General features: G+C 45.9%; 1 protein-coding gene across 1 annotated transcript in view; it reads right to left on the bottom strand.

Moving 5' to 3' along the window:
* The window catches only part of DNAH2 (dynein axonemal heavy chain 2), a 94689-nt gene extending 70405 nt beyond the window's left edge, over positions 1–24284 (bottom strand). The window contains exons 1-11 of the mRNA XM_036838348.1: positions 24128–24284; positions 19157–19218; positions 15580–15750; positions 7427–7655; positions 6772–6882; positions 6364–6602; positions 5206–5397; positions 3248–3453; positions 2680–2809; positions 2234–2416; positions 1515–1729 (exon numbers count right to left, since the gene is read on the bottom strand). Of these exons, the coding sequence (XP_036694243.1) occupies positions 1515–1729; positions 2234–2416; positions 2680–2809; positions 3248–3453; positions 5206–5397; positions 6364–6602; positions 6772–6882; positions 7427–7655; positions 15580–15750; positions 19157–19218; positions 24128–24284 (1895 nt within the window). The remainder of the gene's footprint in view (positions 1–1514; positions 1730–2233; positions 2417–2679; positions 2810–3247; positions 3454–5205; positions 5398–6363; positions 6603–6771; positions 6883–7426; positions 7656–15579; positions 15751–19156; positions 19219–24127) is intronic.
* Between the last annotated feature and the right edge of the window lie 1858 nt (positions 24285–26142).

The raw sequence follows: 26142 nt of genomic DNA, 5'->3' as shown, positions 1-26142 counted from the left end.
GGCCATTTTTTCGGGATCCTGCTTGGCCATACCTCAGAAAACCATGAACCTTATCAAAGCAGATCTCGACAACCCTCCCTGGTCAAAGGCTTATCTTAAACCTCTTACCCTCATCTTCACACTCTGCTTGTCACCTGTTTCCTGATCCGTGTGGCTTCTCACTCCTGCCTTACCCTCATCTCTCTGACCTGACACTCAGCACTGTCTCTCCGTCTCAGTTCTTTTGATTCCTTCCTCAGACCTCATGTGTCATCTCCCCCATGGTTACTCTGCCTTTGGCTCCCAGGACGACACACTCAGGGTCTCTGTCCCAGACTCCATCTCCACGCAGGCCCTCTCTGGCAAAGCCCCTTCTATATACATTTGCCCCAACAGATAAGGACATTCCATGAGTTAAAGCCAAATCTAGTAGCAACAGCCTAGAAGTGCGGGAAGTAACCTTTCTATAGGGCCTCGCTGATGACCAGAGGGAGCCCAAACCAATCAAGGAGAAAGTTATTTCCTTCCAATTAGGAAAATGCTGTCATCAGGTTTGTCATCTCGGGACTTCCCTGGTGGTCCAGTGGTAAAGAATCTGCCTTATAGTGCAGGGGACGTGGATTCGATCCCTGGTCAGGGAACTAAGATCCCACATGTCGCAGGGCAAATAAGCCCATGCACCACAACTACTGAGCTCACGCGCCTCAACTAGAGAGCCTGCGTGCTGCAAACCACAGAGCCCACGCACCCTGGAGCCTGCATGCCACAACTAGAGAAGAGAAAAACCCACACACCACAACTAGAGAGAAGCCCACGCACCGCAACAAAAGATCCTGCATGCCTCAACGAAGATCCCGCGTGCCGCAACTAAGACCCGATGCAGCCAAGAATAAATTAAATAAATAAATAAAAAGAAAGTTTGTCATCTCTGTAGTCAGCTGCCTTACATAGCTCCTTCTTTATTTCTCGCTTCTGCATCTTATATGGGAAGGAGACATGGCTCCAGGGTAGAACTGTTCACTTACAGAGCCACAGAGGGCAGGGACTTCGCCACTGGACACATTCCCTGTGCCCATCTCGGCTCTTAGCATGTGGAAGGCACTCACTATATATTTTTGAATAATTAATAAATGGATTAATCAAATTTAAAACAGTGGTGATATGAAAATGTCATGATTTTAAAGCTGTAGGAGAGGACATGATCTGACAGCCCCTCAGTTCTCAGGAAAGGCCCCTTGGTGGCTCACAGTCTGGAAGGTTTCGCTGAGCCATTGCGGCCACCTAGTGGCAGAGCACCTACATCACTGGCTGAGTAGGTTACTGGGGTTTTTTCTGTTTTTAATCAGTTTTTTTGAAGATAAAATGTGAAATTAAAATTAAAAAGTGGTAGTAAACATATTATGGGATAAGAGAGATTTAGAAGAATGGAGAGAGAAACCAAGAGATAGGAGTTAAACTCTGGGGAGGGCTGGGGAAGGGAAGGGTGCTAAAGACAGGACAAGCAGAGTGGGAAGGAGCCACGGAGGGTGTCGTACTTGTCAAAGTTCACGTCCAGCATGCCCGCCTTCTCCGGGCTGATTCGTAGCAACGGCGTTTCCAGCCGCCGAATGCAGTCCTGGTCCAGCGTTGATGTCCAGTCTTGGAAGGTTTTTCGAACCAGTTCGTCAATGGCCTGAACCATCTGCTGATAGGTGTGTACGCTCTCCTCTCCCGTCCCGATGTGGGGCAGGAAATGAGCATTGGAAAGACACTGCGGGGGAAGAACCAGGGATGGCTGGAGTCACCTGCCACATTCCTCCGTGTCACCATCTCCCTGAGACCCCCATCCCCGCCCCCCCGACACACACACAGACACTCCGACAATATGTGGAAGACTCGGAGGGAAGGTGGAGCCAGAAGGAAAGGTGAGAGGAAGAGGCCACGGCACAACGAGAGAGGGAGTCCAAATGAAGAAAGAGAAGCACAGAGATTCAGCTCGAGGAAAAAAGTTGGGAAAAGAAAGTCCATCACAGGAGGTGAGGGATTTAAGAGGCACAAGGTCAAAAAGTAGCACGAGCCCTTCCTCAGGACAGATCACTACGTCTGCCACCCTCTGGACAGACCCAGTCTCGGTCAGGAAACCTCTCCAGGGACACTCCCTGGAGGCAACCCCCAGCCTTTCCCCCCCACCCCACTCCCGCCCCCGCACTGGGCTCAGCCTGCAAACTCTACCATTGCCGCACTGAGAACAAGTTCTGGAAAAGGCCAGGCTTACGTTCATGACCCTGTCGATGCGACGCCGTAGGATCCGCACCCAGTGCGCCTGCCCTGAATGCTGGGCCATGTAGGGCTCCAGGTACGGCCACTTCTTGCTCAGCTCACGGTTCACGAGGGCCAGTTCGCTATTGAACAGCATGTAGAGATCCACCGCCTTCTTGTCATATGTTCTCTTGATAGTCTGATGAAGAAGAGGAAGTTGACAACACACCCAGGGATGCGGGTTCCCTGCAGCTCCACCCTGGAGGAAAGCTACACCCCTGCCGCGGGAGTCCCGCTCCCAAGGCATCCGGACACTGGGGGGACAGCGGAAGAAAAGAGGCACTGGCCATTTAGGACATGGGAGAGCGTGAACGGAGGTTGGATGGTGTCTGGAAGGAACAGGAGGAACTGAAGGAAGGCATAAGAGAACCGGGGGTGGAGGAAGCAGGCGGGCAGCCGCACCTCTCGGGCTGCAAGCCTGTGGAAGGTGTCCAGCAGTAGCACCCCGTGCTCCACGTCGCGGACTGACTCGAAGGCGGAGGTGATCAAGTTCTGAGTCATCACCTCCAGGTCCTTGACTCCAGCCCGGAACCTGCACCGTTAGAGGCATGCTGAAGGGTGGGTGCCCTCGCCTGCCCCCAAGGACATCCCCTGAGTAAGACTTCTATGCGTTACGTACTGAGGGCTTCCTAGGTGCCAGGCACTGAGTGCTTTACACGCATTAATCCATTTATCGCTCAAAACAGTGCAATGAGGTAGGCTTTATCACTAACTGTATTTTATAGGTGAGGAAACAGAGGCCCCAGGTGGTAGAACAACGTACGTAACTAGTTTGTGGCAGAACCGGGATCCAAGCCCAGAAAGGCTGACTCTGGAACCCTGAGTCTGAGAGGCCACCTCCTTCCTTGCACTTCCCCTGCCCTCCCCATCCCTGACCTGTGGCCTCCACGCTTCCCCAGCACACTCTGCTCTCACCTCCCTGACCTCCCTTCCCTGCTCGACCCCGGAGGCCTGCCTGTGATGCTCTCACCTATTGTAGTCTTCGTGCCAAGAGGTGTTCTTGACGTCCAGGATGCCCCCGCGAACAGCTCGCAGCACGTGCAGGTTTTTGTGGAAGATGTCCTCAATCTCCAGCAAGTTCCGTGTTATCTGGGGCCCCTGGGCGCCAGAGAAGCAGGGGAGGGGACCTTGCTTGCCATCTTCCCAGCGGGCGAAATGGAACTGACAGTCACATACCTGCAAAGGAGTCAGCGTGAGGCTTCCTGCCCTCCTTTCTGAACCTCTCTGTCCTGAGCTCTTTGGTTTAGCTTTAAATGGCTAAAAACTAAGGAGGACCAACCAGATGCAAGGGGCTACCGGGGTGAATTTTAGTTGCAGAATGAAATATGAGATACTAAGGCAGTGGTAACAGGCAAAAGTCTCAAAGCACGGCATGGTGGTCAGGCACACAGTCATGTGAAAAGAACCAAAGCAGCAAGTTCTATGTGTAGCCTCAGCCCCAGCTCCCCCAGCTCCTGGAGCGTCTGCTGTTGGCTTTGAGTCTCCTTCCCTGACAGTCTTCCCACCTCGATAAGGTCCTTGCAGCGTTGCACAAAGGCATCGACCTGGGCAAATATGCTGGTCTGGTCTAGGACCCAGCCCCAGCGGGAGAACCTGTCGGAAGAAAGACTGACCAGTCAGAAGCGGGAACACGAGGCATTAACCAACCTGCCCAGGCCAGGCTAGAAACATGAGTCCTAGTTCAGGGGGAGCCTTAGAAAATGAGACCCCAAGAAACAGTTTTCCTGAACCCCAAGAGAAGAAACTCAAGGTGAGGAGAGCCAGAGAGGAAACAAAACATCTCAGTTCTAAGAGAAGGTTTATACACAATGGAATTTTAGATTTCAGGGCCAAGAAAGGAGGAAAAGACCAGGAGGGATTCCTGGGATCAGGGAGAAGGTTATTAGAGTTAGGAGGACCTATGGCTGGGAGCTAGAATATCCGCATCCACAGAGAAAACTCGGACCCATGTAAAAACTCTAGAAAAATATAATCCATAGGCTTAAAGTGCAAGCAAAAGGACTCAGAATCTGCCCGCTATAGGAACGACAAGGTGGGTAACACACAGGATATTAGGGGAGGCCCGTCGTACTGGGTATGCATCTGCACAGCCTGTAGGTAGTGGTCTCTCCAGGCGTGACAACAGGAGATGCAGCCTTGTAGGTCCTCCTTGCTAGAAATGACGTATCCCTCAAAGATCCGGTCCAGGGAGATGGCATGGCAGCACAGGCGGATGATCTCATTGCTCATCTGCAGATGGGGTCCCAACAGCCTCAGTTCACAGCCTTAGTTGCACCCCACCCTCTCTCGGAGTCCCCAAGACCACGCCTCAGGTCTCAGCCTCCTACTTCTGGATTTGGCTCCCGATACCCCTCTCGCCCCTGGCCCTCCACTGTTGGAGTGGCAGCACCTCTGGGTTCCACCTCCACTGCCTGCCTCAGCCCAGCTCTGCAGCTGCATTTCTAGCCAGCGATCGGCTCAGCGCCCTTCCCCCACTCTTTGGCTCCACTGCCCTCCAGGAAATGTGCCGGCTCCTGCTCCTCAAAAGTCGGTGTTCCTTCCTAAGTCTGCCTCTCGCCCACTGCGAGTTCCATCTTTGGAAACGAGAAAGAGTGGGTCTTCCCCTCCAGTACAACTCAGCCTGGGAGTCTGTCCTTCGTGCCCCCCTCCCTCCCTGCACTCCATCTACGCCTCTTTGCAAAGCCCCTCTTCCCGCCTGGGCTACGTCCGTCTGGAAGCAAAATGTCCAGTCCAGGCCCCAACTCCGAGCATCACTAAAGTTGATGATGCAGGCAAAAGCCTGTGGTCTCCGTCCAACCTGAAGGGCATTCCTCACTACCTTTTCACCGCAGATGTCTGCCGGTGAATTCCGCCTTCTCCAGAAATCTGCGTCCTATTAATACGGCCACCCCCTTATAACCCTCTGGCCCACCCTCTGCAGACACACACCTTCCGGAAGAGGGAGGTCAGTCTCTCCCGAGTGTTGTAGTGGGGAGAGTTGACCCAGATGATGCGGATGAGACTGATCAGCCTTGGGAGTTTACTAGAGATGTCCTTAGGCCTCATGAAAGCCAGCTCCTGGTAGGGTTCCTTCAGGATCGACAAAAAAGTCAGGTTTGACTGTGCTTGACGAGATCCATCCTGGCGGTAAAGAGAAACCAGGAGAAGACTTACCCCCCGGAAAGAACCGGTTCAAAGCGAGCGCTTTTGATCCTCCTCAAACCCCATCCCGACTTGCCTCTCCCGGGAAGTATTCCCAATTAACCCTACCTGGTGCCAATCACCTCAGGTCTCTGCCACCCTTCAGGACCAGAGCTTGTACATACCTGCTTTTATTCACTTACTAGTTTCTACAAAAATATTTTTATGTCTTTTCTCATGTGTGGGTCCCGTCTCTCCCACTAGACTGGGAATTCCCCAAGCTCAGGTTTTGCGTCTATTTCTCTAGTTTTTCCCCTTGAACTCTAACTCTGCACAAAGGAGACACTCAATAGCTGTTGATCAACTGGCTGGATATCACTCTCATTCAGCCCAGTGGTTGTCACCCAGGCCCTTCACTGCCCTGTTCTCAACGAGGGTTTTAGACTTCTCCACCTAACGGTGGCTCAGTTCCCTCAATACCAGCTTCAGATTCCACCTAGGAAGACAGGGCTTCTCTCTCTGTATTCTACAGACCACTCTGATCTCTGTGTGTCCCAATACTAAGATAATCAGCTTGTCATATTACACCAAATTTAGTTTTTTTGAAGTGTTTCTCTTGCAGCTCTCCCGGCTGAACCGCGTGGGTTTGTCTTTGGCCCCAGGCCATCTAGTCATCTCTTTTGTGTAAGTCTTATTTCTCAGCTGGATTGTATGGGTTGGGCTCAGAGAGGGCACTCAATGTAGTACATTTGTTGAGTAACCAGAAGTCTCCCTAACTAAACTATAAGCTCCTTGGGACCTTGTGTTCTACCACTTTTATACTCTCCCACAAGTCCAAGTCCAAGCACTGGGTGCATCTATCTTTGCCTTTGATGACTATGTTGACTCTCTCTTCTTAGCACCTTACACTGTCCCAACCGCTGTCTACTTTCTGGCAAGCCTCCATCCTTCGATCCACCCACAGACCTGGATCTGCTGGGCCAGCTTCATAAAGGGCGCCAGGTAGGATGACTTGGCAAGACGCAGGATGGACTCTATGTGTTTCACTCCCGGCTTCACCAGCTGTTTGCTGATGCCAGACAGGTCCATGCATCGGTTGCGCCAGAACTCAATCTCCTCCAAAGGACCTAAATTTTCTCCTATCTCCACGGTCTCCTGGGCACTGAGCACTTCCTTTATCTGTCGTGTCCAGTGGATCATGGAGGCTGCCGGGGAGAGGACAAAACCTCCTGCATTTCTTTGCAGTACTCCCCAGTTGTGTCCTTCCCTGTTCCCCCTACAGAGCCCTCCTAACCCAACTCCTGTCCCAGCCTCTGGGCTGCCCCCCACCTCTCCCCTAGGAGCCCCGACACATGGGCAGTGCCAGCCACTCACTCTCTAGTCGCTGTACCAGCTCTTTGTCTTTAACCACCGCCTCAGGCTTCATGTTCATGGCCTCTGCAGGGATGTAGAGAACAGTGTGCCCCTCCAGTTTGTACCGAGTATCTAAGGAAAGGAAAGGACCATGAGAGTTCACAGAGGGCGATGGGTGTATGCCACCCCAGTTCCAACCATGGTTGATGATCTGGGGTCCAGGAAGTCTACGCATTTCAGGAGAGCAGGCAGGAGAAACTATGACTCATGCTTTTTTGATATCAAGCGGGAAAATGGCAGAAGGCAGAGATACCTCACTGAGATATAATAAGAGACTGTCACAAAATATGGTCAAAGATCTATACCATGCCCTCAACACTCTCTTCTATGACACATGTACTCCCCCTACTGCCCTCCCCCATCTCCCCTTACCCTACATGTACTCTTGGAAATTTCCAACTCTGAGCAGGTCTGGCCAACTGTTCTACAGCAGGAAATTCTACCTGGATTAGAAGGCAAACTCTGTACCCTGTTCCACTCATTCAACAAACACATTCCAAGCACCTACTCTGTGCCAAGCAACGCGGGTACTCAGGATCAATCTCCCCCCTGCCTCACTCTCTCTACTGTTGGTGGGGACTGGGGAGAAAGCAGGCATTCCAGTCTTTCCACTCACCTGTCAGGCAGGCCAAGAACCTGTGCAGGTGAGAAGCAAAATGATTTCGAATGCTCTCGGGCCAGGTTGTGTTTCTAAAGATCTGAGGGGCAAAGACGCCGTTGAGCAGCCGAAGCAGGGCTGGGATGTAGGAACCCCGCACTGTCCCAAAATGCACAGTCGCCTCAAAGTTCTCTGGAGTGATGGGAACTGGCGCTTGGCGAATGAAGTAGACAATCTGGTTCTGGGTCTGCATGAAAGACAGTAGATCAGGGTTCAGGGTCCAGGCCCAGCCATGATACCCAAGGGAATCTGAGGCTCCAATCATGAAAGCCTGGCTGAGTTCTTCGTCACATTCCCTTAGCGTATCCAATCCTTCTCCAAATATAAGCAACATGAGGTGCTTCCTGTTCTTGTCAGGGACATAACAGAGTCCACATACAGAGATGTGGGGAGGAAATGCAGAGAGCATGCCTTGAGGGTAGGGACTGTGTATTTTGTCCAACTTGGCTCCAGACCTAGCACAGTGACGGGGACATATTAGATGCTCCATAAATGATGGATGGATGGACGGATGGATGGATGGATGGATGGATAAATGGAAGGAAAAGGATACAGGAAAACCAGAAAGGAGAAGGACCAAAAGTAAGAGACAACTGTCTAGGGTTTTCCATTTCACTTGCATATACTTTTCCCCCAATTTTTCACTTATTCTTCAGTTTTGTTTATGCCGAGTTTTTGTTGTTGTTTACATTCAGAAATGTATAACTCTCCTGTTGTTAAAACTTCTTAAAGTTTCTGACTTCTACATGCTTAGAAAAGTCATTTCCACTCTAAGATCAGATTCACCTGTCTTTTTTTCTTTAGTACTTTTGTAGCTACTCTTTATACTTGATTTAACTTTAAAAACTGAAAATAAAATGCAAAGAAGAAATTCATAATCATTCATCTTCCCACTACCCAGAATTAAATTTTGGCATTTTTTTTTGTTTTTGGGTTTTTTTGGCCATGCCATGCGGCATGTGGGATCTTAGTTCCCTGATCAGGGATTGAACCTGCGCCCCCTGCATTGGACGCACGGAGTCTTAACCACTGGACTGCCAGGGAAGTCCTTGTATTTCTTTTTTTTTTAAAAAGCTTAACAATTATTATTTTTGTTAAAATGATATGTTAATTATAAATAACTGAAACAATGCAGAAAAGTACAAAGATAAAAGTTTAAATGTCATCTAAAATTCCACCACCCAGACATTAATTATGATCATTAGAGAAAATACTATTCCAGACATCTCTCTATAGATATATATATATATATATATATAGATATAAATATATATATACAGAAAAATAAATTAAAATAGTTATTTCAAAATAGGATCATGCTATTTTTTTTAAAATATTATTTATTTATTTATTTATTTTTGGCTGCGTTGGATCTTCGTTGCTGCACACGGGCTTTCTCTAGTTGCGGCAAGCGGGGGCTTCTCTTGTTTCAGGGCACAGGCTCTAGGCACGCGGGCTTCAGTAGTTGTAGCACACAGGCTCAGTAGTTGTAGCTTGCAGGCCCTAGAGCGCAGGCTCAGTAGTTGTGAGCACGGGCTTAGTTGCTCCGTGGCATGTGGGATCTTCCTGGACCAGGGCTCGAACACGTGTCCCCTGAATTGGCAGGCGGATTCTTAACCACTACACCACCAGGGAAGCCCCAGGATCATGTTATTTGTAATTAAAGGTATTAAATTTAATTTTACTTGGGTTTAATAGAATAAAAACACATTGATGTGACTATAGTAAATGGTTGAGCTTCAAATAAATGTTTCTTTATCTCTAAGAGAGATTTCTTCCTAAAAGACCCCTTTCTAAGGTTATAAGAAAGCTTATGAAAAATATTAAGAGGTCAGGACTTCCCTGGTGGCGCAGTGGTTAAGAGTCCACCTGTCAATGCAGGGGACACGGGTTCGAGCCCTGGTCCGTGAATATCCCACATGCCGCGGAGCAACTAAGCCCCTGCACCACAACTACTGAGCCTGCGCCCTACAGCCTGGGAGCCACAACTACTGAACCCGTGTGCCACAACTACTGAAGCCCACGTGCCTACAGCCCATGCTCCACAACAAGAGAAGCCACCATGATGAGAAGCCCATGCACCGCAACAAAGAGTAGCCCCCGCTCGTCGCAACTAGAGAAAGCCCACGCACAGCAACAAAGACCCAATGCAGCCAAAAAATAAATAAATAAATGAATAAAAAGAGGTTAGTTTTCTCACTACCTTCCAATTTTAAGTTCAGTTGACTCGCTGCTTTGAATGACAAGAACATTGGCATCCTCTTACTCTCTTGCATTTCTCACCACTTCCCAATTTTTGTTATACTATTATTTTTACATTGTCCAGGTTGATAACATTCACATTCTATAACATAACCATAATTACCATGGTTATTTAGTATTAGTTCTTTATTTAAACGAATTGAATATTCACAGAGTCTCTATTCCTGAGTTTTCTATTTGGTTCATTCCTTTTTTTTTTTTTTTTTGGTTCATTCTTTAATGAACTGGATTTCCATTGATGATGTCATTTTTGCTTTTCAAAGTAGGGTTCTTTCAAGACTAAAAATGACTGCCTGGGCTTCCCTGGTGGTGCAGTGGTTAAGAATCTGCCTGCCAATGCAAGGGACATGGGTTCGAGCCCTGGCCTGGGAAGATCCCACGTGCCGTGGAGCAACTAAGCCCGTGCGCTACAACTACTGAGCCTGAGCTCTACAGCCCACAAGCCACAACTACTGAGCCCACGTGCCACAACTACTGAAGCTTGCGTGCCTAGAGCCCGTGCTCCACAACGAGAAGCCACGACAATGAGAAGCCCGCGCACCGCAACGAAGAGTAGCCCCCACTTACCACAACTAAAGAAAGCTTGTGCACAGCAACGAAGACCCAACACAGCCAAAAATAAATAAATAAATTTATAAAAAATAAAATAAAATGAAAATGACTGCCTATTTGTTGCCTCTATACTTGACCATCTAGGCTGGGAATTATACCCTTGGGTTACACTATGGTTCCTGGAGAACTCGTAGGTGTAACTTCTGGGTGTTCAGAGAAGTCTGAGATCAGCCTAATGGTTCCCCTTGGTAGATAATTTGGGTTTTTGACTAGAGGCCTAAATAATTTTTTCCCAAATTTTTATTTTGAAAAAAATTCCAACCCATAGAAAAGTTGCAAGAAAGGCACAATGAACAATAACATGATCTTCATCTAGATCCACTAATTGTTAACATTTTGCTGTACTTGTGCATGATTGCACTCTCTCTCATTTTCTCTCCCTCTCTCTCTGCTGAGCCATTTCAGAGTTAGCAGCAGACGTTATAAAACTACACCCTTACATACTTCAGCATATGGCTCCTAAAAGGGAGGATATTCTCCAACATTCTCAACACTGTAATTATCACACTCAGAAAATTTAACTTCATTTAATACTTTATATAATACACAGTTTATATTCGATTTTCCACAGTGGTCCAAATAATGTCATTTACAGCTGGTTTCTTCCCATCCAGGATCCAATACAGATCACACATGGTTGTGTCCCCTTTAATTCCACATAGTTTCCCAGTCTTTTTCTTTCTACCATGACAGTGATATTTCTAATAGTCCAGGCCAGTTGTTTTCCAAAATGTCCCTTAATTTTGATTTATTGGATTGTTTCCTCATTATTAGATGCAGGTTAAATATTCTTGGCAGGAATACCACATAGGTGATGTTCCCAAAGAATTAATTTCCCTGAATTTAAGTAACCTAACTAAGACGTGTATTGACATTAAACACTGTGTAACAAATTTTTGTGGAATAAAGTATGTCCTTTCAATTCCCACATTCTGTTCCTTCTGCAGTTCAGGGAAATTCTCTGTATTTTTTTTTTTTTTTTTTGGTTGCACTGGGTCTTAGTTGTGGCAGGCGGGCTCCTTAGATATGGCATGTGAACTCTTAGTTGCAGCATGCATGTGGGATCTAGTTCCCTGACCAGGGAGGGATTGAACCTGGGCCCCCTGCAATGGGAGCTCAGTCTTATCCACTGCATCACCAGGGAAGTCCCTCTGTATTTTATTTTTAAATTTATATTGTTTCATTAGTTGGTACCCTATGTTAGATCACCTGTGTCTGTCTTTCACACCTATTAACTTCTCTCCAATTGTATTGTCATTGGTTTTTTCTTCTGCATACACTGTAATTATCTCAAGCCTCTCTTCTACATCTGTTCCAATTTTCAGTGGTAGCTATTCAGTTCCTTGCTGTTTCTAACCTACTAATTTTAACATGTAAACATGCTGCTTTCTTTATTTCAAAAATCTGCAGTCTCCCTTTTATTTCATTCTCACGTTTTATCATTTCGTCTCTCAGCTTATTAAAAAATTAAACTCGTGTTCTTATTAAGTCGTACTGTAACATGATGCTGTTGTGAGGAATTGCCTTCTGTTCAGTTATGTTTTCCTCTTTTGCATGTTTTGTTCTGTTCTTTTTCTCCCTTGATGCAGTATGCTTGCAGTTGCCATGCAATTTCTTTTCACTTGCCTCATGCTTGCGCAGCTCTCTGAATTCATTCTTTTTGCTTTAAAGTACTGTGGGTGACTTCCTGATGTCCCACTGTGAGAGCCCAGTTTCATTTCCCCCTAGAAGTTAAAGTGAAAGGGTTGGGTATTTTATGTTTCATTCACTTTTCTCTAGCCTAAGATAACTGCATGAGGGGATGGGCAGATGGTTAAGGCTAATTTAAAACAGTGTAAAATCTTTGTTAAAATACATGGGCTCTTTCTTTTCAGATTTTGTAAAAAACCGAGGTTCACTCCATCTCACTAGGGGGCGTCCACCATTCCTGCAGGGAGGACGGTTTCCATAAGTCAGTACATAGACCTTTCATTGGTCCCCACTTTTAAAGTTTATTAGATTAGATTTTGCTTCTTTCCTTGTTTGTTTACTCTTGGGTGTTTGTTGTTGTTTTCTCGTTTTACTTTTTACTATTTATCAAGTATTCAAGAGTAATAATTTCTTAAGGAAGTTTTTCAATTGTCCATCTTGCCCCAGGAGAATACAATTAAATCCGTGATCTATTTAGAATATTTTTTGGCATGCTAAATAGATTTTTTTCAGCTTTGTCGAGGCATAATTGACAAATAAACATTGTATATATTTAAGGTGTACACCCTGCTGTTTTGACATACATATACACTGTGAAATGATCACTGCAATCAAGCTAATTAACATATCCATTATCCCATATGGTTACCATTTTCTTTCTCTTTTTTTTTTTTGTAGTGAGAACACTTAAGAACTACCCTTTAGCAAATTATACATTATAGTATTATTAATCATAGTTACCATGCTGTATATTAGATCTCCAGAGCTCATTAATCTTGCATAACTGAAACTTTGTACAATTTTCCCCCAGTTTTATTGAGATATAATTGACCTATAACATTGTATTGGTTTAAGGTATACAGCGTAATGATTTGATATGTATATTTATTGCAAAATGATTACAATACGTTAACACCTATCACCTTACATAATTACAATTTTTTTTTCTTGTCAGAACTTTTAAGATCTGTTCCCTTAGCAACTTTCAAATATACAATACAGTTTTTTTAACTAGAGTCACCATGCTGTATGTACATTACATCCCCAGAACTTATTTATCTAATAATTGGAATTTTGTACCTTCTGACCAACTTCATCCATTTTCCCTACTCCCCCATCCCCAACTCTGGCAGCCACCAATCTGTCCTCTGTTTCCCTCCATCTGAATCTCTGTTTCTCAATCTGTCCTGTTCTCTGTTTCTATTAGTTTTTTTTTTCTAGATTCCACATATAAGTGAGATCATATAGTAATTGTTTTTCTCCCTCTGACTTATTTCACTTAGCATAATACCCTACAAGGCCACCCATGTTTTTGCAAATGGCAAGTTTTTTTTCTCTCTCATTGCTGAATAATATTCCTCTGTGTGTGTGTGTGTGTGTGTATTCCACATTTTCTTTATCCACTCATCAATGATGGACACTTAGGCTGTTTCCATACCTTGGCTATTATAAATAAACTATAATGAATGTGGGGGTGTGGATATTTCTTCGAGATCGTGCTTTCATTTCCTTTGGATATACACCCAGAAGTGGAATTGCTAGATCATATGGTAGTTCTATTTTTATTTTTTTGAGGAACCTCCATACTGTTTTCCATAGTGACTGCACCAATTTACATTCCCAGTGCACAAGGGTTCCCTTTTCTCCACATCCTCATCAATATTTGTTATCTCTTGTCTTTCTGATGATGGCCATTCTAACAGGTATGAGGTGATACCTCACTGTGGTTTTGATTTGCATTTCTCTGATTAGTGATATTGAGCACCTTTTCACATACCTGCTGGCCATTTGTATGTCTTCGTTGGAAAAATGTCCTTTCGATTCTTCTGCACAGTTTTTAATCACATTGTTTTTTCTTGCTATTAAATTGTATGAGTTCTTTATATATATTTTAGATATGTATTCATCTCTTATCAGGTATATGATTTGCAAATATTTCCTCCCATTCATAGGTTGACTTTTCATTTTGTCGATGATTTCCTTTGCTGTGCAGAAGCTTTTTAGTTAGATGTAGTCCCACTTGTTTATTTTTGCTTTTATTGCCTTTGTTGTAGTGACAGAAAATTTGTACCCTTTGACCAACATTTCCCTATTTCCCCCTTGCCCCACTAGATTTTTTTAATAGAAAACCTTTGTTTTCCACATTTCCCAATTCTATTCATTGAATAATCCATCTTTCCCCACAGATTTTAAATGCAATTTTTGTAGAAAATGCTTACATATATGTTTCTGGACTCTCTCTGTTTCTTTACTGTTGATTATATAATACATATTCGTGCCCCAATCTAACTATTTTAATTACTGTAATTTAATAAAAGATTTTCATATTCACAGGTCTCCTACATTACTTTTCTTCTTCATCTTTTTTTTTTTTTGCTATTTTCATTTCATTTTTCTAGATATACTTTAAATAATCCTTTATACTAGGGATCTAGGGTCTGGGGCACTTTGATTGGAGTTGCATTAAAACAATACTTTTTTTGGATGGAATGATCTTTATAATATCAAGATTCCCACTCAGAAACAGGATAGGGCTCATCATTTATTTAAATCTTCTTTCTTGGCCTGCAACAAAGTTGTTTTCTTTCGTATAAATCCTAAATTTTTTTTTGCAAATTTTTGTTCCTTTTGTGAATGAAATATTTTTTTCATGATGCTTTATAGCCGATTATTGCCAGTACACAGGAAAAAGCCATGGCCTGTTTTGGGCTTTGTTTAATGTGGAAGCTTCACAAATTATGTTGCTGAGCAGGGCCATGCTAATCTTCATTATCATTTCAATTTTTGCATATGCGCTGCCAATAAAAGCAAAGCAATAGCCTTTTTCTTTTCCAAAATTTTATTTCTAAAAATTTCCAACATACAGAAACACTAAAAGAATTTTACAATAATGACCTGTTCACCCACCACCCATATTCTACCACCATTTTACTATACTTCTGTCTTTTAACTGTTTCCCTACCCATGGTTTACCTTTCACTAATGTATCCTCCCCATTGTTGGAATAGTTATCTATCTAACCCATGAAAGCCTTCAATAGTTCCCTCTGGGATAAAGCCAAATTCTTTAGCATAACATACAAGGCCCATCACAAGCTGACCCCAACCCACCTTTCCAGTATCATTTCCCACAACTCCTCTTTCTTTGCACATAAAGTGTTCTTTACCTGGATGAGCATACTCAACCTCGATGAAATCCTACTTACCCTTCATCCCCAACTCAAATATCACCTCCATCACCAAGCCCTGCCGGCATTCCACTGGCTACATTAGTTGCTTCCAAAAAAGCTCTTATAAAGCTTTGCCCAGGCATCATAATATACTGTAAATATTTTTTATATGTCTGTCTTCCCCACTAGACCATGAGATCATCGAAAGCAAAACCTTGCCTCATTCCTCTCTGTACCCTGCTGCCAAGCAGGGTGTCTGACACACTGTGAGGCTCAACAGACCTTGTACACAGGAGATAAGACTCACAGACGACAGAGATCCTCAGAACCCTCAGCCCCCTGGGAGAACACCCTGAGGTCTGGACGGCGGAGTACGTACCTGCACAGGCATCCCCAGACCTAGCTTCAGCCCCAAACAGGGGTCGATGAAGATGGTGAGGATGGGCTCCGAAGGGTCCTGGGCAAAGTGTTCCAGAATGGTATTGTGCTCTTCTGTCCAAGTGGCAGCTGCCAGTCCTGTCAGCACAGCTCGGGACAGGAAAAGGGGCTTCTGCAGAAGGAGAGCAGAGGGCCAGAGCAGGGACAGCTGTTAGGATGGGTCACTTCTCCCATCCACTGTCACGTATGAGGACGTGGGGGATGAGAGAAGTCAGACAGCTTCAGAACGGGGAAGGGAAAGCTGAGAACGGACTGAAAGACAGGTTTCAAGCCTTCGAAGAAACAAGACAATAAGATTCTCTTCCCTCTACCAGTAAAAATAGAATGGATCATGGAGGAAGACTGAGGGATATTATCTTCCCAAGATATTTCATTTATGCCTGTGTTTGTAAAAATGTCTTATCAAGCAACCCTCAACCTCACAGTAAAACTAAATCAAGGGAACATGTAGGATATTAGCCTGAGTCAAACAGTTAGGATTCTGTATGTATGTGTTAGCATACGGTATTTGTTTTTCTCTTTCTGACTTACTTCACTCTGTAAAGACAGACTCTAGGTCCATCCACCTCACTACAAATAACTCAATTTCATTTCTTTTTATGGCTGAGTAATATTCCATTAAAGCTGGGACAAAGTGAGAGAGTGGCATGGACATATATACACTACCAAATGTAAAACCGATAGCTAGTGGGAAGCAGCGGCATAGCACAGGGAGATCAGCTCGGTGCTTTGTGACCACCTAGGGGGGTGGGATAGGGAGGGTGGGAGGGAGGGAGATGCAAGAGGGAAGAGATATGGGGATATACGTATATGTATAGCTGATTCACTTTGTTATAAAGCAGAAACTAACACGCCATTGTAAAGCAATTATACTCCAATAAAGATGTTAAAAACAAAAAACAAACAAACAAAGAAAACAATTAGGAGCAAGGGGATGACAAGCTGAAGAAAGGATAGGGTAAAAGAGCAATTTCTCCATGATGTGGCCTCCACAGGATACTGGAATAAGTATGTGATACTGGGCAAAAGTCAACTGGCATATCAGTGAGGAAAAAAGAAAAAGGGAGGGGAAAAGACAAGACTGGAAAACACCAAAGAACAAATCAATTGGATGGCAAATAAATCATAACTGGTGGCTAGAAAAAAGACAGCATTATTTTGAACACTACTAAACAAATTAAGAAAACTAGGGGGCTTCCCTGGTGGCACAGTGGCTGAGAATCTGCCTGCCAATGCAGGGGACACGGGTTCGAGCCCTGGTCTGGGAAGATCCCACATGCTGCGGAGCAACTAGGCCTGTGAGCCACAACTACTACTGAGCCTGCGCGTCTGGAGCCTGTGCTCCGCAACAAGAGAGGCCGCGATAGTGAGAGGTCCGCGCACCGCGATGAAGAGTGGCCCCCGCTTGCCGCAACTAGAGAAAGCCCTCGCACAGAAACGAAGACCCAACACAGCCAAAAATAAATTAATTTTAAAAAAAATACACACAGATTAAAAAAAAAAAAAAAAAGAAAACTAAAGGATATAAAAATCTAGCTCGGTGAACTTGAGAAGTCACCCCGTCCTTCTCCCAGTACTTCTGGAAGATGAGAAGGAATCCCTTTTACTTAAAGTTTCCAGGTCAAGAAAATTTAGCTAGTAATCTAAAATCTTCCGTATATAAATACATACATGAAGAGCCAACGAGAAAAACACTAAGACCCAGATAAATAAATGGACGAAAGGATATGAACAAACATATCATGTCATAAAAAAAGAGAAAATGAAAATGTGAAATAAATGTTCAATTTCATTTGAAATCAAAGAAATACAAATAAACATAGCAAAGGTATATCATTTATTGCCTATCATTTTTTTTAAAATCCTTGCTAGGGAATTCCCTGGTGGTCCAGTGGTTAGGACTCCACGTTTTCACTGCCGAGGGCGCAGGTTCAATCCCTGCTCAGGGAACTAAGATCCCACAAGCCGCAGGATGCCGCCAGAAAAAAAAAAAAAAAAAAAAAAAACTTTGCTAAACTGCAACACCCAGGCCTGGAAAGGGTTTGTTGCTAGTGCGAGGGCAAAAAAATGCAATTTGTTTGAAAAACAATTTGGCATTATGTATTAGAGGTGTTAGAAATGTTCTTTACTCTTCGATTCAGGAATTCCATAATCAGGAATCTAACTTAAGGAAATATTAAGTATTTCAAAATGTGTTCGTTTTATTTATAATATTCATCACTGTATTATTATGAGAGCAAAAAAATCATAAATGGCAAATGTCCAAGAGTAAAGATTTAACTGTGATACATATATCTTATGGAGCACCATATGAACATTAAAAATGGTGCTTACAGGGACCTCCCTGGTGGTCCAGTGGTTAACACTCCACGCTTCCATTGCAGGGGGCACGGATTCAATCCCTGGTCAGGGAACTAAGATCCCGCACGCTGCACGGCGGCAAAAAAAAAAAAAAAAAAATGGCGCTTACAGAGAATTCCCTGGCGGTCCAGTGGTTAGGATTTGGTGCTTTTCACTGCCGGGGCCCAGGTTCAATCCCTGGTCAGGAACTAAGATCCCATAAGCTGCGCAACCAAAAAAAAAAAAAAACAAAAGATGCTTACAAAAAGTATGTAATAACAGTAATGAAAATACTACATACTAAAAAAAAAGAGGTATCTTGTGATTTACATATTTGTGATTAAAAAAATAAAGGCAGCCTGATGTATTTTTTTAAGTATATAATAACATGAAGAATAAAAAAATGTTTTGTGAGAAAGCCTAATAAAAAATTATAATGTGTGGTACAGTTAGGATTGCTAAAAAACAAAAAAACTTGCAAATCTACACAGAAAGAAAGGACATATACCAAATTAGTAACGTTGGATGTGTTCAGGCAGTAATACTATGACTTTTATTTTCCCTTTCTTTGTTTTACTTTTCTGTCCCTTCCAGTTTTTTTCTTTAATGAGTAGTTGTCACTTTTCTCTCCCTTTTTAAAAAAGTTCAAGGTCACCACTCTATTCTTCTAACCCAGGTAACTGAGGGTGTGCCTAGGCTCTGATGCAGCTTGGAAATAAAGGTATAGAGGTTACTGAGTGTCAAATTCTGAAAGTATTTCAAGTGGTTTCTGTAAACTCTTCAGCCAAAGGAGGGAACTGAAGGACAGGAAGAAAGAGGATGTCTTAGAAATTAGTATCCAATTAGGACAGTGTCTGCCCAGCTTGTTCACCTTGTTCAGATGTTCACCCATTCAACGGATATAGCTTATTGCAATCTGACCCAAGGTGGAGAGATGAGGAAGGGCCTAAGAGCCCTCTTCCTCACTGAAAGCCCTCTTCTTTGGGAGGGGTAGGGGACACGGATAACTTTGTCCTTTACTCGGTGTACTGGATTTGCAGTGAGCAGGCTACCAGTAGAAAGTAAAGAGAAGGTAGTGAGAGATTGAAGAGAATTCCTCGTACACCATTCTGCAACTGATCCTTTGATTCACCAGTTGTTGGGGAGGAATATTTGTCTCAGAGAAAAGCCAGACTTACCACGTCTACCTCACGCTCCTGTAATTCTTCTTTCTGTATTTCAGGTTCCTCCAATATTGGCTCTGGGAAGAATGAAAATTCAAAAATGAAGGCATTCCATTAAAAGTTAAACACAGGGCTTCCCTGGTGGCGCAGTGGTTGAGAATCTGCTTGCCAATGCAAGGGACACGGGTTCGAGCCCTGGTCTGGGAAGATCCCACATGCCGCGGAGCAACTAGGCCCGTGAGCCACAACTACTGAGCCTGCGCGTCTGGAGCCTGTGCTCCGCAACAAGAGAGGCCATGACAGTGAGAGGCCCGCGCACCGCGATGAAGAGTGGCCTCCGCTCGCCGCCAACTAGAGAAAGCCCTCGCACAGAAACGAAGACCCAACACAGCCAAAAATAAATTAATAAATTAATAAATTAATAATAAAAAAAATGTTCTTTAAAAAAAAAAAAAAGTTAAACACAGAGACTTCCCTGGTGGTCCAGTGGTTAAGTCTCTGAGCTTCCACTGCAGGGTGCACGGGTTCGATCCCTGGATGGGGAACTAAGATCCCACATGCCGGCCAGCACAGCCAAAAAACAACAACAAATAAAAGAAGTTAGGACTTCCCTGGTGGCGCAGTGGTTAAGAAGCCACCTGCCAATGCAGGGCACACGGGTTCGAGCCCTGGTCCGGGAAGATCCCCCATGCCGCGGAGCAACTAAGCCCGTGCGCCACAACTACTGAGCCTGCGCTCTAGAGCCCGCGAGCCACAGCTACTGAGCCCGCGTGCCGCACCTACTGAGGCCCGTGTGCCTGGAGCCTGCGCTCCGCAACAAGAGAAGCCACCGAAGTGAGAAGCCCGCGCACCGCAACGAAGAGTAGCCCCCGCTCACCACAGTTAGAGAAAGCCCGTGAGCAGCAACGAAGACCCAATGCAGCCAAAAATAAATAAATTAAATAAATAAATTAAAAAAAAAAAAGAAGTTAAACACGGAGTCACCATATGACCGAGCAATTCCACTTCAAGGTACTTGAAGTACCTTGAGAAATTGGCACCCCATGGCCCCTATATCTTTACTTCTAAGTTGCACCAGAGCCTGGCCTCTTAGCAGGCACTCCCTATTCCCCTTTCCTCCCAGATCCTGGTAACCACTAATCTACTTTCTGAGTCTATGAATTTGCCTATTCTGGACATTTTATATTAGTGGAATCATACAATATGCGGTCTTTTGTGACTGGCTTCCTTCACTTGGCATGTTTTCAAGATTCATCCACGTTGTTGCATCGTAGCAGACCTTCATTCTTTTTTATGGCTGCATAATATTCCACTGCAATTTGTTTATCCATTCATCGTTGATGGACGCTTGGTTGTTTCCACCTTTTGGCTGTTGTGAATAGCACTGCTGTGAACATGGGCATACAAATGTCTGTTCGAGTCCCTGTCTCCAGTTCTCTGCAACTAAACCTGCCACAGTGAAGATCCCACATGCCACAACTAAGACCCAGTGCAGCCAAATATAAATAAATATATATATATTTTTTAAATTTTCTTTTAAAAAGCTGATTGGGGCTGGAGGGGGCACAGAAGGAGGCAGGGGAATGAAGGTGGTCAGTATTAAGGTCATTCTAGGCATTCAGATTCTGGCCTGCCATTCTTCCCCCCATCCTCTTCCCACATGGAGAAGTTGGGGCCCACAGAAATCAGCCCCTCTCCAAGCAAACCACCATCCCCACTCTGGACTCCATAAAACCCAAGGGGGTGTCCCTCTCCTTCCTGATCTGTTGCTCACACAGGAGACTGGGGTAAAACTGGTGGGCCTCCCATCTCCCGTGGGCTGAAAGGAAGAAGGAACAAATGAGATGCAACCAAAAGACCTTGGGGAACAGGACACTCCAACTTCCAGAAAGAAAACCTAAGAGGGGAGTGAGGCACACAGGCCGAGGAAGGAAATCATGAGAAAGATGGAACAGCTGATTCTAGGAGCTCAGTGGTGAGTGGGATGGGTAACCAAGAAACCCAACGCCCTTCGAGAAAGCCAAGGGCATCCAAGGTTTCAGACAGGAACAAGGCAGAGGAGGGAGACTGAGACAATCTCAAGAGTAAACTGGTTTTGTCCTCTATTGTAATACAATTTATATAAAGTCTAAACCATGCAATACGATACTAGTATGTGATGGTCATGGATACACGCAGTAAAAGTTTAGGAAACAGGCTTGAGAATGACAAACACCAACTCAGAATAGCGGTGACCTCTGGAGAAGGAGAGAAGGGCTTGTCGGGGGTGGGGGTAGCAGGGGGACAAAGGGATTCACTTGTTGCCATCATGATTTATTCTCACATTGGGTGACGGGTACATGGGTGTTCATTATCTCATTCTCTGTATTTTTTCTGATTTGCCTGAAATATAGGTCTACAATCCCTTATCCAAAACCCCTGGGATCAAGTATATCTCAGAATGTAGACTTGTAATACCGTATGGTATATGAGACCCCCCCACCACATCTTGGGGCCTCTAGAACAGCACTCCACAAACTTTTAGTGTCAGTATTTCTGCAGTAAAACATATGAAAATTTATACTAAGTGGTTTAAATAGACTATAAATACCTTCATGTCAGTTTAGGTTATGTCTCACCACCAAATAAGTTTGGATGCCAAATTTTGGGGGAAAAAACTTTCAGTTCTTAGGGCTTTTTAAAATTACAGATATGGGATTATGAACCTGTACTTCTTTTCTTAGTGGGAACGGAGGAGCACTTAAGGAAGCAAAGGATATCAATAAAGACCTCAAAAGGGTGTTTGCCCTTTAACCCACCATCCTTCACCAAGAAGTGTTTTAGGCCTGGTCTTAGCCCATTTGGACTACTCTAACACAACACCATCGACTGGGTGGCTTCTAAACACACACATTTATTCCTCGCAGTTCTGGCGGCTGGAAGTCCTAGATCAGGGTGCCAGCAGGGTTGGGTGAGGGCCCTCTTCTGGAGTGCAGACCTCTCTTTATGTCCGGCGGAAGGGGGCAAGGAATCTCTCTGGAGTTGCTCCTTATAAGGCACTAATCCCACTCATGACAGTTCCACCCTCATGATTTAAGCAACCTCCCAAAGGCCCCTCCTACTAACACCATCATATCGGGCATGAGAATTTCAACATATGAATTTGGGGGGGACACAAACATTCAGACCATAGTAGGCCCCCTCTGTCTCCTGTGGGACAGGCCTCAATCCCTCCCCAACTCCAAAGAGTACAGGGATTTTTTTTTTTTTTAATATTTACTTATTTATTTGGCTGTGCAGGATCTTTCGTTGCGGCACACGGGATCTTTAGTTGCAGCACGCGAACTCTTAGTTGCGGCATGCATGTGGGATCTAGTTCCCTGACCAGGGATGGAACCCAGGCCCCCTGCATTAGGAGCACGGAGTCTTAGCCGCTGGACCGCCAGGGAAGTCCTGAGTACAGGGATTAAGGCTCATTTCAGGGCTGCCTTGGAGGCCCAAGTCTTCTCTGAACCTCTATCAAGTGTCAGCTAGAAAGCTCCACATCAAACAATAAAAAGGCTTAGAGCTAAAAGGACGCAGAGATCCTTGGTGTTTGGGGGTCAGTGCTTTCATTTAGAAGTTACTTTTTTTAATAATTTTTATTGGAGTATAGTTGATTCACAATGTTGTGTCAGCTTCAGGTGCACAGCAAAGTGAATCACCCATATATATATACACATCCACTCTTTTCTCGATTCTTTTCCCATATAGGCCACCACAGAGTATTGAATAGAGTTCCCTGTGCTGTACAATAGGTCCTTATTACTTATCCACTTTACATATAGTAGTGTGCATATGTCAATCACAATCTTCCAATTTATCCCTCCCCCGCTTACCCCCTGGCAACCACAAGTCTGCCCTCTACGTCTGTAACTCTATTTCTGCTCTGCAGATGAGTTCATCTGTACCCTTTTTTTAGATTCCACATATAAGCAACATCACATGACACCCTGACATTCCCTTCCCACCCCGGAGGAGTCTCCAAGTTGAACTTCACTGCCTTCCCTCCTCCCTCCCCCTGCTCCTGGTACCCAGCTTCTAGGAGCCAGTCCCACTTTAAACTGCTCTTAAGAGAACTCAGAAGAAAAAATTTGCATGGTTCCAATGTCTAGATCTCAGGGCAAGGCCCTGTGTACCCTGGCCCTTTCTCCCATGCCCACGCTTAATCTCTCAACTTTTAATATTAAAAGGGGATTCTATTTCTCTCCATCTTGACAGGCTGCTAGCAGTGTAAAGAAGCCCCAGGTAAAAGGGGAGGCCTATCCTTAGCTCACAGTCATAGCTACACTGGCCAGTGCTCTAAGGGACAGCCTAGTGACAGCAACAGCTACCAAAAACCTTCCAACCCTATTGGCCCCAGCTCACCCAACAGGAAGGAATCCCTCAGATCAAAGCCACAAGAGGCAGCCTCTTTAAACTCTTTTCTTCCTCAATCTAGACATCAGGCTTCTTTTCCTGTGGCCCTGAACCTGAACCTCCTTAGTCTACCAAGGCCCTGACGAAATGAGGGCGGAGATACAAGAGCCTTAAACAGATGGGAGAAAGATTCAGTCAGGCTTAGGATTCAAAGGATGGCAAAGCAGGCTGAGTCTCCATGGTGATGGGCTTAATGGGAGGAAAACATTATTTGTTTTGCCACCCAGGGAGAAAATGGGAAAAAGGAAGAGATCAAACCCTCTTCACTGGGGTAGGAGCAACCAGGAACACTTGAAATAAGGAAGAAGAGGCTAGCATAGAGGATTGGCTGGTGAGCTCTTGGTGCACTGGGGGGAAATTTTAAGACAGAAAGAACAAGTATAAGGCTGGCCAGGAGGAAAACACGAAACAAGGGACCTAGTAGCAGGCCTGAGATTCCACTGAACCCCTTGCTTCTTACCCAGAAGCAACAGAACCTGCTCCCCGGCCCTAAGACCCTCCTTCAATACAAACATTCTGCCTCCAAGCCTCTCCCCAGCAGGTACCCACCAGGCTCCTCCTTGAGAGACTCGGGCTCTGCCTGGGACTCACTGCTGGCCGGCAGGGTGGCCTCCGCAGCCTGTGCGGCCAGAGCAGACTGAGCGGCTCGCCAGCGGGCGCTTCCCCGGCTACTCACTTTCTGCTTCTTGTCAGCTTTGCTGGACATTGTGTTGGCAAAACCTGCAGACACACGGAAGCTGGGGGTCCACCACCAGATCCACCCCCAACCCTCAGTCCTTTCCCTGGGATATCCCACTTTCTTCAGGGCACTGGGTTAAAAATCAAAATCAGTCCCTCAAGGCATTAGGAATAAATGGAAGCTAAACATGAGGGCACAGGGCATTCGCTGGCAGCCCAGTGGTTAGGACTCCGCGCTTCCACAGCAGGGGGCATATGAGTTCCATTCCTGGTTGGGGAACTAAGATCCCACAAGCCCCAAGGCGCGGCCAGGGGGGGAAAAAAAAAAGATGAGGGCACAGCAGACACCCACTAATGAGGATTTAGGAACCCCTATCTCTGCCCAGAGGGATGAGAACATAAGATAATCAGGGAAAGATCTACCACGCCTGAGGTGTGGCTGCACACACCCTCAAGCACTCTAGCTCTCAGGGCCATGGGTGAGTGAGAAGGGCCCAGGGAAGGGAAGACTGTCCCCAGGTTCCACACTCTCTGTCACTGTGTCAAGTCACTGAGCAACCAAGATGATTTTCCTATGTACCTCCTTTTCTCCCAAGTCACCCCCTGGAAGAGGGGGAGAAAGAAAAATGCCCCTCCCACCCACACTAAAATCTGTGACCTCCTTAAACAAGGAAGAAACAGTATTTGCAACCTGCCTCTTCAGCTTTTCACTCCTGAGGGGCAGAAGCCCTGTTCTGCGTGTACTGAAAAGGTGTCTTCGCACAGTTGGCTGAGTGAGTCTGCGCTAACCGATTAATGAAGACCTAGAGCATTCGATTCCAGATGTCCTGAGAACAGACTGGAAGAGGAAGGACAAAAGTCATCCAACAATGAACTTGGAATTGTGTCTGGGGGAGGGAGAAATGGGGCGATGAGGAAGGCCCAGTAGCGTCTCTCTCAGAAAAGCAGGAGGGCGGGAAGCGGGGCATCTCTGGCGGGCGCCCGGGGCAATGTCTGATTCGCTGGGCAGTCCCTCTTCACTCAGCTCTAGCCTGACAACCACCTGTGGCTTTTCTTCCTCATCCCCACAGGCTGCCACAGGCATTGATCATACGCTATGAGTTTCACACTTGAAGGATTTGTACTTTGCTCCAAGGAACACCGTTCTATTAGGCCAACACATCAATAAAGCCAGGTACCACAGCGCGGCGTCTGCCATCGGTCTCCAGAGAAGCGTCAGGCTGTGCTTCCCTGCCTCCGGCTGCAGCCTCAGGAACATTCCGGTGGCAAGGCTGGGAGCCACCTCCCCATGGGGTTCGCCCCATGGTCCCACACCGAGGCCCCAGGAGGAGCCTTCTACTAGCCTGGGACTCATTCTATTTCTCAGGAAATAGCGTAGGGGGCCGGCCCTCTCCTCCAACCACCAGTGGCTTCCAGTGGGCAAATTTCCCCTCACGGGAGCTTCCTCACACAACTGTCACAACCGTCGCCGCTCCTTCCTCTCAGCTGCCCCTTCCTCTGCCCTCCCCCGCAACGGCCCCTTCTTCCCTCGCCCCCGCAACTCTCCCTCGTACCCCTCACCACTGCCCCTTCTCCCCGTAGCTTCCCACTCTCCCCGGCATTCCTCCCCCGCTCCCTGGTGCCCTCCGCCGCCAACACACACCTCACGACGCCGACCCTCTCCTCACGACGCCGACCGACCGGCCACTCCAGCTGAGAAGTTGCCCCGCGTGGCCCTCTCGGGCCGGCGCCTGCACGCGTCGCCTTGGCAACCCCGGGCAGCGCGGGTGGTGGGGGGCGGGCGGGCGAGTGGCGGGGGCCCGAGCGCGCCGAGCCAGCGTCCTCGGCGCAGACGCAGAGACGCCCTGATCAGCCGCTCCCGGCTTGGCTGCGCTCGCGTCACCCCG

The sequence above is a fragment of the Balaenoptera musculus genome, chromosome 20 (genome assembly GCF_009873245.2).
Source record: "Balaenoptera musculus isolate JJ_BM4_2016_0621 chromosome 20, mBalMus1.pri.v3, whole genome shotgun sequence".
In the NCBI taxonomy this organism is placed as follows: Eukaryota; Metazoa; Chordata; class Mammalia; order Artiodactyla; family Balaenopteridae; genus Balaenoptera; species Balaenoptera musculus.
This window is presented reverse-complemented; position numbering and strand designations above follow the sequence as displayed.